Source organism: Mya arenaria, chromosome 13, assembly GCF_026914265.1.
Source record: "Mya arenaria isolate MELC-2E11 chromosome 13, ASM2691426v1".
In the NCBI taxonomy this organism is placed as follows: domain Eukaryota; kingdom Metazoa; phylum Mollusca; class Bivalvia; order Myida; family Myidae; genus Mya; species Mya arenaria.
The window spans coordinates 4,681,332-4,696,158 of NC_069134.1; the positions used below are offsets into that span (position 1 = coordinate 4,681,332).

A 14,827-nucleotide genomic window follows, 5' to 3' on the forward strand; every position below is an offset into this window, starting at 1 on the left:
CCTGACACGACGTGCTAGTACTTTCGCCGTATACAAAGGTTTCCACGTTGCTCTTGATCACACGTGGACGGATATCTAACTACGGTGAAATGCACCTCTTGCACCGAGATGGCACGTATGTAAAGGATTGCCCTATTCGTTGTAATCAAATATGTATGATAAGAAAAAACTAATTTTATATCAATCTGTGCTAAGACTTCAAAACAGACATTGGCGGTTTCATTTTCTGTAAGCGTTGCTCAAGCAATGTATAGAGATGGACTTGAACAGATCGTTCGTTGCAGGTATACTTTCTTTTGGTAAAGGAAAATTCTTTGTCTCATGCCATGGAACGTAATGTGTTTGTACTTGATACGATTTGTCAATTTGTGAAATAAACGTTGGTCTACTGATATTTTGATTAGCATGATTTCAGAATTGTCGAACAATGCCGTTAATCTACGAAGGATTTCACAAACCTCTTGCAAATGCAGTCCAAAACCGAACTCTTCATCACAGTTAAATTCATGACGTGATTTCATTTCCTGAGATCATTTGTTTTTTTTTCCGAAAGTTTTAAGTTAAAGTCACACTCTTATTCCAAAATCATTTCATACACCTGGAAAACAAACATTAATTTTGAGTGTTAAACTCTTGACTACTTACTAATTAATGCATTTAGGGAAAGTATTAATTATTTATAACAATATTGTAGCCGTGTTTATAATACCTGAAAACGCAAACACATAATTAAATGATTGGTGAATGCTTAAAGATTTACTGTGATCTACTGTCGTCTCATAAGGTAGAAATACCTTGTTTTCTGCACCTATCCTTCAAATTAAACTCGGTATCCTTCATATGAACCATTGTTTTACATGAATTCGTCATTTTGGTATGTTTTTATAAACAATTTTATAATTTGTGGTTAATCTTATTTTGGAGTATGAGTGCATCTTTAATGCGTGTAAGTGGAAAAATATTCGAAAATTATTTTACCATATAAGGAAATAAACATATGGAGGTAATAACGCAAAGAAAAGTAGCTTTTCGTTTATCATGATGTTCTCAATACCTTGGTCACTACGAACACGTATTATATGGAAGTAACATTGTTAAGTGAAGACAGGCAATGGTATTGTTTTAATGTTTCGTGAACCTTTTTACAAATGGTTTAAACCAAGAAGAAACCAATTTTAAACATATATCATTGTAGACAACACATTTAGTAACATGGAATTTTATTTGAAAACAGTTGGATTTTGAATGCAGAAAGAGTGGGAATTAATTTCATACGGGATATATCGGACTTAACTTACCCATTTGAATGTGTTTTTTGTGTATGAGTTTACTCATCGAGCTAGATTGAAATAATCTCTTGGTCAGCAGATAACTTGACAACAACAATGCTCCAAACTAATATTTATATTAAAAACTACAGAAACAAGCTCAGTAGTCGAAAGTTTAAACATAAACCCCGTTTAATGGCACATGGTAAACGCCAAAGACTTTAGACACAAAAACAAACAATCACAATCTAAAAACATGGCACAAAACTCCACAAACACTGTGCACTTCGTACTATATAAAAAACTAGGTATTTTTATCAAGGATTGTTAGGTACCGCCTTTGAACGGCCAGTGAGTAAAATGGAAATTGACTGGAGGTTTAAACCAGTTCGTGTGCACAACCTCACTCTTATCCCAACAATCTGCAATAAAGTAAAAACGTAAAAGGTAAATCTTATCAAAGTATGTATTAACTTGAGGAAACTTTATAATGAAACAAATAATAATAAACTAGTAGGTAAAACTAAAATACTTTTATGATTAGAGATTCCAAATCTTAATGAAGACGAAGGAATACAATCAAGAGTACCTAATGCAAAAACGTTTCAACGATACGATGCAGTTATTGTTTGAAACTATGATAATACTACACAGCCTTAGCAAATAAAAGATTTAAAAATTTGTGATCATAGAGTTTCATAAGGAAAGCATCATTGTACTAAAACTGGGAACACACAAAGAAAACGTTCTTAAAAAGAAAAGAAAGAGACGTCACACGCTAAAACATTCCTAGCAAGCGTTAAACGGTTTCTAAAGATAACACGAATATGCAAATTTATTAAAATCAAAGGACTGAAAGCTTAGTTATGTAAGGACATCTTATTCAACTTGCAAAATTACATGTTTAATGTATTGCGTCAAAACGACTATCTAACATCATTTCAATCTGATTTTGTTCCTAAAGACTCCACTGTCAACCAACTCGTATCGATCTATCATTTTTTTGCCTCGCTCTAGATGAAGGTAAAGAAGTAAGAACAGCATTTTGAGATATTTCGAAAGCCTTTAATCGAGTATGGCATGACGATATAATCCATAAAATTCGTGAATGTGGCATTACCCGTTCTTTATTGTTATGGCTTTGTGGTTATCTCATTGAACGTAAACAACGTGTTGTTCTTTCTGTTCTATTTCTGATACAGTTACAATATCAGCTGGAGTTCCCCAAGGCTCAATTATTGGGCCTCTGCTCTTTCTTATCCACATAAATGACATTGTTTGCGATATACAATCACATATAGGACTCTTCGCAGATGATACAACCTTGTATATAATTGTTGAAGACCCCGTGTTTGCTGCACAGCAACTTACTGATGACCTAGCAAAAAAATCATATGTGGGCTGAGAGATGGCTCGTTACGTTCAATCCTGCAAGAAACCAAATCGCTACTATTCACTAGAAAGTCAAATAAGCATGTGCACCCATAAATATTCATGAATTATACCCAAATATCTTAAGTTACAACTAATAAACACTTCGGCGTCACACATTTTAGCACCTAGTCCTGGCATGATCATATTCAATCCGTCAAACAGAAGGCTTAGAAGCGAATTCACTTATGCGATCGTTTAAATACGTTCTTGATCGTAAATCGCTTGAAGTTCTGTATTTCACATTTATAAGGCTTTTGTTGGAATATGCCGATGTTGTCTGGAATAATCTGACGTAAGCTGACGAGGATGACTTAGAAAAAGTACAACATGAGGCGGCCAGAATTTTATCCGGTGCAACTTGACTAGTATCTTTGACAAATTTTATGTTGAAACTGGAATCGAACCACTCAAAGAAAGGCGACGTTAACTTAAACTTATCCTATTTTACAAGATGTTTCACTCTCTTGAACCAGCATATCTAACTACTCTGATTCCAACAAGATTAGACGATACTACTTCGTATAACCTTCGAAATGCAGCTAACCTTCAAAACATTTCATGCAAGTCACAGTTGTTAACGAGTTCATTTCAACTATATCCGCATGGAACGCATTCCCGGAATAAATTCGTTCATCGCTATCCGTGCCCTCTTTCAAATACAACCTTAATAAGAACATAAAACAAGTTCCTGACTTCTACTACGAAGGTGACCGCAACTCTTGTGTCAATCACGCGAGGTTGCGTACGCACTGTAGCAATCTTAATGAACATCTATTTAAAAAAAAATATATATACACCAGCTTTTACGATATTTAGATAAAGTTTCTGTTAATTCTAATTAACATGTATGGAAATTAAGTTCAGATGCTTTCCTGTATTTAGGATCTTTATTTAGCAGTTTTCTCTGTAAATGCGGTAATATTATTATATTATTTATTATTATTATTATTTATAATAATTACAATTATAAGTCAATATTCTCTGCAGACTTTGATTTATCTAAAGAAGTTTTGATCTTAAACCATAAGTATAGCAACTGACAAAAACGTTCTCTAACAATAATATTTGTTTATCATTGTATCCCGATTTATTTCAAACGTTGTGTACTCAAAATTGTCTTATTTTGATGACTCAACCAACTTCATATTATTTTACCAATAAAAACACATTTTTTAACGGCAAAGTGATGCAATTTGTCGCCATGGGACACCATTTCATATTTATTTCAAACAGCGATGAAGGAACCAACGATATATAAAACATGATCAAGTCCGTTGGAATTAGTCTGTTGGTGTTTTATCTGCTGTCAGAACAACAACCTTTTTGCATGTAGGCATCTCAAGTGAAGCAATGTTTCGAAGTAAAAGCTTCGTTGTTCAGATGATGTTGAAGGGATATGTTTGCTTATAGATGGTGTGTTGTGTAAATTAACCGGGAAGTTAATCTTACAAAGAAGGCCAGTTTCAATTATAACAAAAAGATAATAAATTATTTTAGATGTGTTCGAGTATTTATGTTTTTGGTAATAATGACCAAACGTAAGCAAATGTTTGAGCACATTCAGCTTCGTAGAAAATGTGACACAGGAATATAAGTATCTATCATGTGTTTCCAGTAGGATAGAAAAATCCGAGGGCACGTGCGTAAGCCGGTAACGAGGCTTGCCGAGTTACCGGTCACGCAGCGTGCCCGAGGGTCGGATTTTTCGATCCGGAATGGAAAAACATGATTGATATTTTTTCTTGCATACCTAAAATTATGAATTTGTGAAAAAATGACGTAGAAAAAACGAACTTTTGTACAATTACACCAAAAAGCGCGTGCGTCGTTGTTTACTGACGTCATAGAGCGCAGTAATTTTAAATAACTAAAATAGCGTTTTTTTACGATGAATTATTTTTGATTTTAATTAAAAGTCTTGCAAACATATATATTTGATTGCGCTTTATTGAAATGGCATACTATATCTTTCATAAACCATACTGAAATAAATGAAATAAGAAGTGGCGCGTTGTTGCGTGTGACTCATCTTACATGGGGTATATAAGATGTTTTTTTCCAGCACTAGTCACATGACCGGAATCACACGTCCGGTATGCAAAAATGAGATTTCCATAATAAATAGTTAGTTGTTGTATAAAAAAACATCAATATTAAAAGATACACATACCTTTTTCATATTAAATTGTTTTGACATAGTGTTGCTATTTAACAGAGAGGTATTCGTTTTTGATATTTTTTATTGCTGTAATTTCACTGATAATACTCTGTATTTTACCGAAGAACATAAAATATTTATTTTATACTGTAACTTTGCGATTAAATGGAATATCTATAACACTTATAGCAACGTTAAATAATAATGTTGGCCCATTTTGGGCCTGATTGATCGTAATATGTTATTGTGCCTCTACGTTATCTCGTTAGATTTAAATTTCTTTACTTTCAATTACAACTTTAGAGCTGATCCATGACTTGAAATGGTATGATTTGGTAATTTGTGTTAAAGTGACACTCTTATTCAAAATCGATACATACACAAGTATAACAAACATAAAATTTGAGTGATAATCCTTTAACTACTTACTGAAAATATTAATTACTGACAATAAGATAGTAACCGTGTTTTAATAGCTGAAAACACAAAAATATTAACTGATTGGTGAATGCTAAAATATTTACTGTGATTTTCTATTGTCCCATAAAGTAAAAGTTCCGTGTTTTAAGCATATTTCTTTCAAAATAAATTCGGTATCCTTCATAAGAACCATTGCTTTTGTCATTTATTCATCTTTTTTGGAAATATATAACAAACATTTGAATTGTCGAATATCGTACGTGGGAATAAGAGTGCATCTTTAAGTTAAAAACTAGTCAGTGTCAATTATTTAGTTAATTACCATATCACAATGTATCAATATTTTGTGAAAAATATAGTTCTTTTATATTTTAGTAACAAAAGAATTCGAAGACTATGAGTTGGGAAGTGATATACTTGATGATCTTGAAGAGGTAAGTTGAAACTAGAACTTAGATGTTATTTTTGTATTCAAATAGTATATATTAAGTTGTAAATGGTTAGATTGCTGCTCGCCCATATGCGATATTCTCTCAAAGAAGTCCATAATGGGCTCGGGAACATCATCACAAGACTACTTTCATCAGCAGTTTCTTCACTTATATAAGTGACATTATTTGTTTTATGTGAAGCACGTGCGGATTGCACATACCCGATTTGAAATTATAATACCGACTCGCGCAGTCCAAATTCACATTATACCGGTAATATCACTTATTGGTCTCTAAAATTTGGCATTCTAGTTGCATACTTATATCAATGGTTTATAATTATTAATTGTAAGTATTTTAAAGAAACAGTGTTTCAGTAAGGTCCGTCAAGGGTAACTGGTACACCATGAAACCAATGTGTAAGTATTTCCATCTTTAAATGAAAAATAAGAGTTTTTAAAAGTTACTTGCTGTTTAATATAATCATGTCTAAAACAAACATGGAATTATATCAGATCACAGATGCCGAAACAGAGGATTACAAACGAATACTGAAGGAAACGGGATACACAGCTCTTCATGACAAATCAGAACAAACCTTTAATGAATGGAAACTTTTCCAAATCAACATTGCTGTCACAGGAGAATCCGGCACAGGAAAGTCGTCATTTATTAATTCTATCAGAGGGTTAAAAGCAGATGATCCTGGTGCGGCAAAAGTTTCCGCAGTCGACACGACCATTGAACCAACAGCTTACGACCACCCTGACAATCCAAAGCTTCGGTTTTGGGAATTGCCTGGAGTTGGAACGTCAAACTTCACACGCGATACCTATTTAGAGAAGGTTGATTTAAGTCGGTTTGACTTTGTTTTGCTCCTGTCGTCTTCGCGATTTAAGGAAAATGACATTTGGCTCGCAAAAGAAATTATTAGGTTAAAGCCAAATTTTAACTTGTTTTTTGTACGAACAAAGATCGACGATGATCTTCGCTCAGCACAAAATTCACGACGCAAAATTCAGACCGCCGAAGACAGACAAGCATTGCAACAGGAAATCAGGGACAATGCAAGGCTCAATCTGCAGAAAGGCAAGATATTAAATGCAAATATATATCTTATTGACAACAATGACACAACAGCTTTCGATTTTGGTTCAATCTTCTCGAAACTGATCCAAAAGGTTTCCTATCTTAAAAGGGAGTCAATGATCATGTCTCTGTCTGGTATCACAAACGAAGTTGTTCAAAACAAGCTCGCTATATTGAAAGGTAGAATAAACTCGGTTTCTAAAACCGCGGCAGTGGCGGCAGTCTTTGCAAACACGGACACGAACAAGTATCCGGCAGAAATAGATGTTTTGCTAGAGGAATGCAGATTTTATTGTTCGCAGCTAGGACTCAATTTAGAATCTCTTCAAATCTTCGCAAAACGTATTGAAATTGATTTCGATGAATTCCTGATCAAGTTGCCAATGCAATCGTACATATATGTAGATTCCGAGGACACGTTTGCCAAGTATTATCAACAGTTTGAAAAAGTTGAACCAAAAATTTGGCATTCACTGCCACTTATAGGAAACAAGGGCAAGGTCAAAGCTCACCAAAAGCAATGCGCGTTTCTACTGAAAAAATTTCTCGACATGTGCTCAAAAGAAACACATCACATGACCATGGCTTTAGAGGGATCCTAATTTAAGAATCTGAATAGAAGAACCAAACGTCATTTTCCTTGAACCCGTCGCAAGCAAATAAACAAAACCTTTGCTGTGTACTCTGCTTAAAAAACACTTTTGTGTGAAAATATGTTTTACAAATTCTTACACTTTAACTGTTAATGACATTTGTTATGTGTGTGAATGTTTCTAATGAAAAAAGCGTATTGTATTGAAAACTGTCATGATTGCCGAGTCTGGCACTGTTGTTTCTTTTATGTTCTTAATATGTTACTTCTGCCATTCGTGGTATATAAAAAAGTTGGGTTTTTTTACACTGAATAAACATTGACATTTTGAATTTCGTCCGTCAGAACACTTTTTTATCAGATCGATGGTCTTTATGAGATATAGGTCACGGTAGGTAGGAAGTAAGACCAACCTGTACGTCTTGAAGTTAAATAATAAAGAATCCTGTGAACACTTTTGATGTTTAAAATATTTTGTTTTGTTTTGTTCATAGACTAATGTTAATTTTGTTGTCAATTTGGTACGCATGTTTGAATGCTTAACTCTTTTCATTCATTCTATGTCAAACTAGCCGTATAATCATTTATATGTGCTGTTTTGTTCGAATGCTTTGTCATTGCCGGCTGTGTATTTCTGAAGAAGTTCATAATTTACATTTCAAACTTTTTTTATATATATATCTCGCCTGAATGTATTTAATTTTGATTTGTTAAATATCGTTATGATATGTATGCATTCGCTAAAGCAGTGTTGTGTTTTTGATATATTCAGAATATATTGTAAAAATTCATTCACAAGTTACGACTTTTTTTGTCAATATATCTATTAGAAATATTGCTGTAGAGTTTAATTGAGGTGAATTGTATGAAATATAATTCTGATCCTGTCATCATTTAACACATGCATTTACTTTTTGTGTAAATATAAATAAGCTCTACAGTTATGTTTCAAGGACGCTGAAGTTCGTCTTTCGAAATTAGATGGTATCGTATCGATGTATTGAGGTACGTTTTGTCGGTGTTTGCTTTTAAAGTAACCTGACAGTTTATGATCGCTGGTGATATAAAAAGAGAGAAGAAAAAAAATGTTTGACGATCTAATCCATTTGCCCTTAAATTCTGAAACTGTATGCAATCTGTACTTTCTTCCAATATATTCTTGTGTTGTAATTGTTGTTTGAAGATCTAAACTGTATTTCGTATATCGTGTTTATACTCCACATATGAGTTTAATTGAAAGTCAAAACACAAGATACAATTAAGAGTATCATTTGATAAAAGTGTGATTTTCAGTTTAATCTAAATTGCTAATGGAGATGACCATCAAACACTACTACGTATATTTTTTATATGATATCATATATTTGTTCATCTTGTAATATTTTCGAATTCATATTCATATTCTTGCTTTAAATATTACGTGCATTTCAAAATCAAATAAAGATACATACACTCAAGCATATTAAATACCATGGAGCTATTTTTTACCAAAATGTTAACTCGATTTGTTTTAATAACTTGCTATATTTGCATAGTATCGATCATTTGAATGCATGAACGTTTCGGAAATATTATTTTTTTATGCAATATTAAAAGAATTGCTGAATATGTCCAATATATATTCTATAGATTAAGGTACTATAAACATAAAGAATGTAAAACATTAAATAACTAAAGTAATTTCTTACTTTGAACATTAATTATTCTTAGCATATATCTTGTTAGATACAATGTGGTTACAACATTATGCTTGCAATTGTACGTCATGTTTGACATATACGCTTCTTTATATTTAATAACTTAGATATATAATGTCCATGGGTCATCCTATTTTCACTATACATGTATACTCCTTAAAAAATAAAAATTCTTCTTTATCTTGCGCGTTTCTTTCTTCCCCTGGTTTTGTTATAAAAATCATATCTAACAAGTCTTAACCAAACAATCAATAACCTTATTATGTAGGTTACATCTACAAGATTCTAGTAAAGACGTGTTTAACATATTTAAGATGAATCACGTGCTAAATCAAATGAATATCGTTGAATGTATGTCATTGACTTTCATTACGAAAATGTTCTATTTGCTGATAAACATTCTTCGAATATAGTATCAACTCTGCACTGCTGCTTGTAAACGGTACCTATATGTGTTTGCACTGAGTTTGATTGAAACAACGGTATTGGTTACCTGCTGAGCGTAATGTACAAGTCCGGTTGACACTTAAGTTAACTTAATGGAACAATAAATGCTTGAAGCAAATTATACATGGCGTAGATTAAGTGATTAAACCAGTGTTGATCTCAAAACAACCCAACAAAAGAGAAAGAGAACAGATCAACAGAAAATATATCTGTTTCTGTATACACGTATTGTTAAACCAATTTGTTTCAAACATAAAACAGGATCATGAGCTGTAATCTATAGTATTGGTTTCGAACGATGGTCAATACGCTGTGGTCTTCAGCAAGATTCGTCAAACAGGCGTTCCGATTGGTTTTGTGCATAAATTACATGTTCTTTGTTTAAATGCATTACCTAGTTGGTCATTGTTAACGTTGATTATGCTCATATTTGTTAAACTTAACTGATTGTAAATTTAGTATCGAAATCAATATTGTTTAAACCAAAAGATTCGACCTATTTCCGAATTCCGTCTTATGCTAGAGGGGTTGGTAACGGCCTTGATATCTTTCGACGATAAATAACTGAAAATTGTGAAATTTGAAAATGTCGTTTCATTTTTAAAATGTTCATACAGGCATTCATTGTTAATAAAGAATTTTTAAAATTGAGTTATCAAGAGGCTCGCCTTTAGTACATGAGGCTTTAAATGTACTTATTAATAACACTAAACATTAACATTAAATGTCAATAAAGGTCGTCTTTTTCTCATAAGGGCTTATCTTTTAACTTTTAAAAGTCCTGAATACAGAACACCGCAGCGTTTCGAAAACCAAACGCAATCGCGTGTGGCACCAAACACCATTTCTTCCACCGCCAACGCACAGGAAAGGCCTAAAACGCACAAGGTAGGAACTATGAATACTCACTTTATAAGCGATTGTCACTTCTGTCCCATCAATGTGAATTAACTGACATTCATTACAGTCTAAAATTCAACCTTCCAACGGGAACTAAAAATTATCACTGAAAAAAAAAATATTTTCACTTTTGTCCAAGCGATGTGCACTCTTTCACAAGTCTTGTATTTTTATTAGTATTTTTAATCATAAGTGAACCATTTATTTTATCATGATTTAAAATGACTTTAGTTTTTATTGTTTAGGTAGAGAGGTTTATCTACCGAATTAATGATTTGCTTGGCTATCCACTATATTTGAATATCACTGTACTACCAACTGGGCAGGACTGTTTGATCGGTCAGTTTGACCACTACACAGTTGATCATATACAATTGACGGAGAACAGGTTTTAGAGGGATAATATAAGATAAGATAAGATTAGATAATCTTTATTTAAAGTTGGTTATGATGAACATAGACAACACTAGCTGATAGCTATTTTCCGACATAATAGATTATCCAATAACAGGCAAACAAAAGACCTGAAAATATTCAAGATCATAATATTACATGTTAATTGAAATGTTAAAACATAGGTTATAATGAGATTATAGGCTTCATTATAAAAAAATAATATAAAAAAATAAAAAATACAAGATACATCAAAAGTTACAAGATAAAACATATTATATTTAAATACTGGTCCAATTCATTAGTAAATTTAAATAAAGCAACATAAAACACAAAACATGTAATTCAAACAGCAATACATATTTAAGTGATAAGATAGTTGTTAGCGGCTATTACTAGCAATTCAACATATATGACAATTTTTACTATAACACAAATAAGATGCTGGAGGTTGAACGCTAATCGTTTTCCAAAAATATAAAAGACGAAAAGAAATAAAGACACTGAAGAAAAATCACGCACTACGATGCACAGATAAAAATGGGTATAAAAGATCCTATTATCACCACGGTCAGACCTGTGGTGAACTGATTAGCATTCACTTCAAGCATAGGAATAAAACCAGACTACAGAAAAGCAAAAAGAAAAATATGATGCATTACTTACATACTAAAACATTCTTCTAATAATAAAACAGGAAAACACAGAATAATATGGCTATAAGCTATGAAGAGGTTATTATATTGGTCATGCACATCATTTGGAGAATATATAAACAGATAACAAAAGCACATAGTTCACAATTCATGCATAAAGCAACTAAGACACATTTCATCTACAGCTATACATTTGTTATACAAGCACAAGCAGTGGTTAGTAAAGCTTATAAGCACATAAGGTAAAATGTATAACGGAAAAGCGGTTAAACTATACTCACATAGAGCATTTACATTTGCTGCCACTCCAAGTATGGATCAGTCTCTTAAACTCTTTGAAATCAGTAGTTGTGCGTAATTCGTTTGGCAGACTGTTCCATACTTGGGTGGCCTCAAAACGAAAGCTTTCCTTACCATAAGTAACTGTATTTACACTTGGAATGTCGAGCATGTTTTAAGTCTGAAAGAGTAATGTTTAGATTTAACAGAGACAAGTTCTTGTATGTAAATGAGAGATAACTTGTGTAAGCATTTTAAAACTTCAACAGCGATTTGTCTTAGCCTGCTTATATGAAGGGATGGCATATTTACCCTTTCTAATAGCTGTTTATAACTCGATGTATAATCATTAAAGACTAATTTCAGAGCTCTATATTGCAATTTTCTAGTTTTTCAGTGTTTTGTTGATTACAGAATTGCCATACTAAAGGACAGTAGTTAAAATTGGAACGGACAAAACATTTGTAGATAAGTAATTTTGTATCTTGTGTGAGATATTTAGACAATTTTATTTAATTTTATTTAATATACAGTTTTCTTGCTTTACTGATTGGAGCTTTACAAAGTATTTCACCATTCTAATATGGCGTTCAATGTACAATGGGAATCCACCCAACTCTCCATACAAGGCCAAAGCGTTAGTGGATTTTTTAACATTTAAAACCCATTTACAAAATTTCTTATGCACTCTCTCTGAGACTTCCGCATTCATAGAACTCCACACTTCAGAACCATAGTTTAAAACAGATACACATTGGAGTCGAAGAGATTAACATGATATTAATTGGAACTTTGATTAACGAACCAGCCCCATAAGTGAGTGCACTGATCTCAACCCCTTTCCTGCAAGGGTTTAATGAACCGCCACTGGTAAATACAACACCTAGACAATTAAAAGAACCAACAATTTCTGCTTCCTGATAATTATAAAACCATTTAAAGTATTACCCAACCTACCACCTTTCTTATATACCATGACCTTAGTTTTATCAATGTTTATCGTGAGGTTCCATATACGACAATATGAATATAAACTATTTAAAGAGTTCTGCAAACCATCCTTTGTCTCTGAAACAATAACAGCATCGTTTGCAACACAGAAGATATTATTTGATCAACATTATTGCCTTCATTTATATTTTTTGCTAATGCATTTCAATATCGTTCAAGAAAAGTGAGAAAAATATCGGAGATGTTATCTCCCCTTGAATAAGCCTTGGTTACTGTTTAAAAAATCTGACAATGTTCCCAAGTGTTAATAATCAACAACACTAGCCCCGTTAAGGGTCATACAGGTAAAATTTCCATTGTGTCCAGGCTATCGACCGTCAACTATTGCAGATTGTTTGCCTGAAATGTCAAGTAAAAATCGCCGAAACGATTAGAAATCATATCTCGCGAGGTGAGAGGCGTGGGGGTATCTATTGTAATTACGTCATTGACATCAATAATACGAGCAAATGGAATGAAATCGCCTGTACTTAGTACGGTTATTACAATCAACTGACAAATATTTTTCCCCATATTTGTTCTAGCTGTGTAAAAACATATACTATACATATTATGAACCGGCGATGACTCCGGGGCAATATATGTAAAGCAAATATATACATCATCATCAATATGGAAACAATTCTTCTCTTGTTAAACCCAATCAATGCAGTCTATTAAATTTTGTACAAGTTTAACTCCATTTCTAATAGTATCTTTAATATACAAGTAAGGCCTCCACTTGAACTGTTCGTTCATTGATGCTGGTATTTACGGTAAGAATGAATAGAGCTAGAATATCCTTTTATGTCAATAATTGAGTTCTTGAAATGCTCGGGCATATTATGTCATACTCAAAGATGAGATCAACACAATCTTCCGATGAATTTTTCTACATTTTCGAATAAGTTCTTCTACGTTCCAAGAAAGGCACTTAAGAACATTCTCACACAATTCCTAACAGGGTCCGCGGTAGAGGTGGTTGTTGATAAACAGTTTATCGACCTTGATAAACGCCTCTTTGCCGTCCTTCCGGGCCTGAATCATGACGGGCATAAGTTTCCAGCGCTGCTCTATAACCTGCTAAGGAAACTATTCCGAGATCGCGTACTGTGTCCCCATTTGTTCCGTTGCCGCCCGACGAACTTTCTCACGATCAAGGAATTCGGAGAACTTGGCCCAAATCGGTCGGGTCTTATCTCCTAAGTAGGGACCGACCCAATGCGCTCTCTGCAGACGTATTTTTTCAGTAGCATTGTCTATTTTGAGCTTTTCATCCTTTTCCTCAGGAATTTTGTAAAACAATAAGTTGTTACGCATACTGTGTCATTGTAGATCTAATATCTCAGATTTCAGCGTAGTCTCTGTTACCCTATGCTCATTTTCAAACTACTTCATTTTTTGGGGGTAAAGACTTCTAAGTCTTTATGTTCTTTACTTATTTCGGGTAAGGTTTGGCGAATTTGCGACTACGCTCGATGTCACGCACCTTGCTCTGAAGATCATTGATCTTTGTATCCATGCTTTGTATTCGGGTATTTATGGTGTTTACACTAAACTGTATGGAATCTGGGCGAGCAAGTTTACTATCCATACTACCTAATCGCTTAATTAGCATAATAACTAGGTCGTTGTTCCCCAGACCGGGTATGGGCTTGCGGCCATGTTAATATTTATAGGGCACATGTAACCCGGGCTGCAAAATTGTGCATGTGGGGTCTGCAGTAGATGATGTTGGCTATTTCTAATACCACTGTTACTACTCTGACCTTTGTCATTGTTTTTATTATTGATAATATCCTTTGTTTGTATTCATTTTTGTTCCCGCCTTTTACTTGGAGTCTCTTGTCGTTGTTCTCCTGGCGAAACTGTTGATTTTTTTCGTTTTCTTGTGATTTATAAGTCCATAGAGTTACACTGTAGCTAATTTAAATAATCATATCCTTCATAAAACAATAAAACAATCCATTTCATAACACTGCTTGAATTTTCAAACCGTCATTTTACACGCATGCGCAATATCATCAATATCATACTCCATTATATTCATCCAGTTTAAATATATCAATATAA

At 33.3% G+C, this 14,827-nt stretch overlaps 1 protein-coding gene across 1 annotated transcript; it reads left to right on the plus strand.

Moving 5' to 3' along the window:
• The first annotated feature begins 6,196 nt into the window (after positions 1-6,196).
• LOC128213810 (interferon-inducible GTPase 1-like) lies at positions 6,197-7,402 on the plus strand. Its single transcript, XM_052919866.1, has one exon. It carries the CDS (start codon positions 6,197-6,199, stop codon positions 7,400-7,402), a length of 1,206 nt encoding a protein of 401 aa, XP_052775826.1.
• The last annotated feature ends 7,425 nt before the right edge of the window (positions 7,403-14,827 follow it).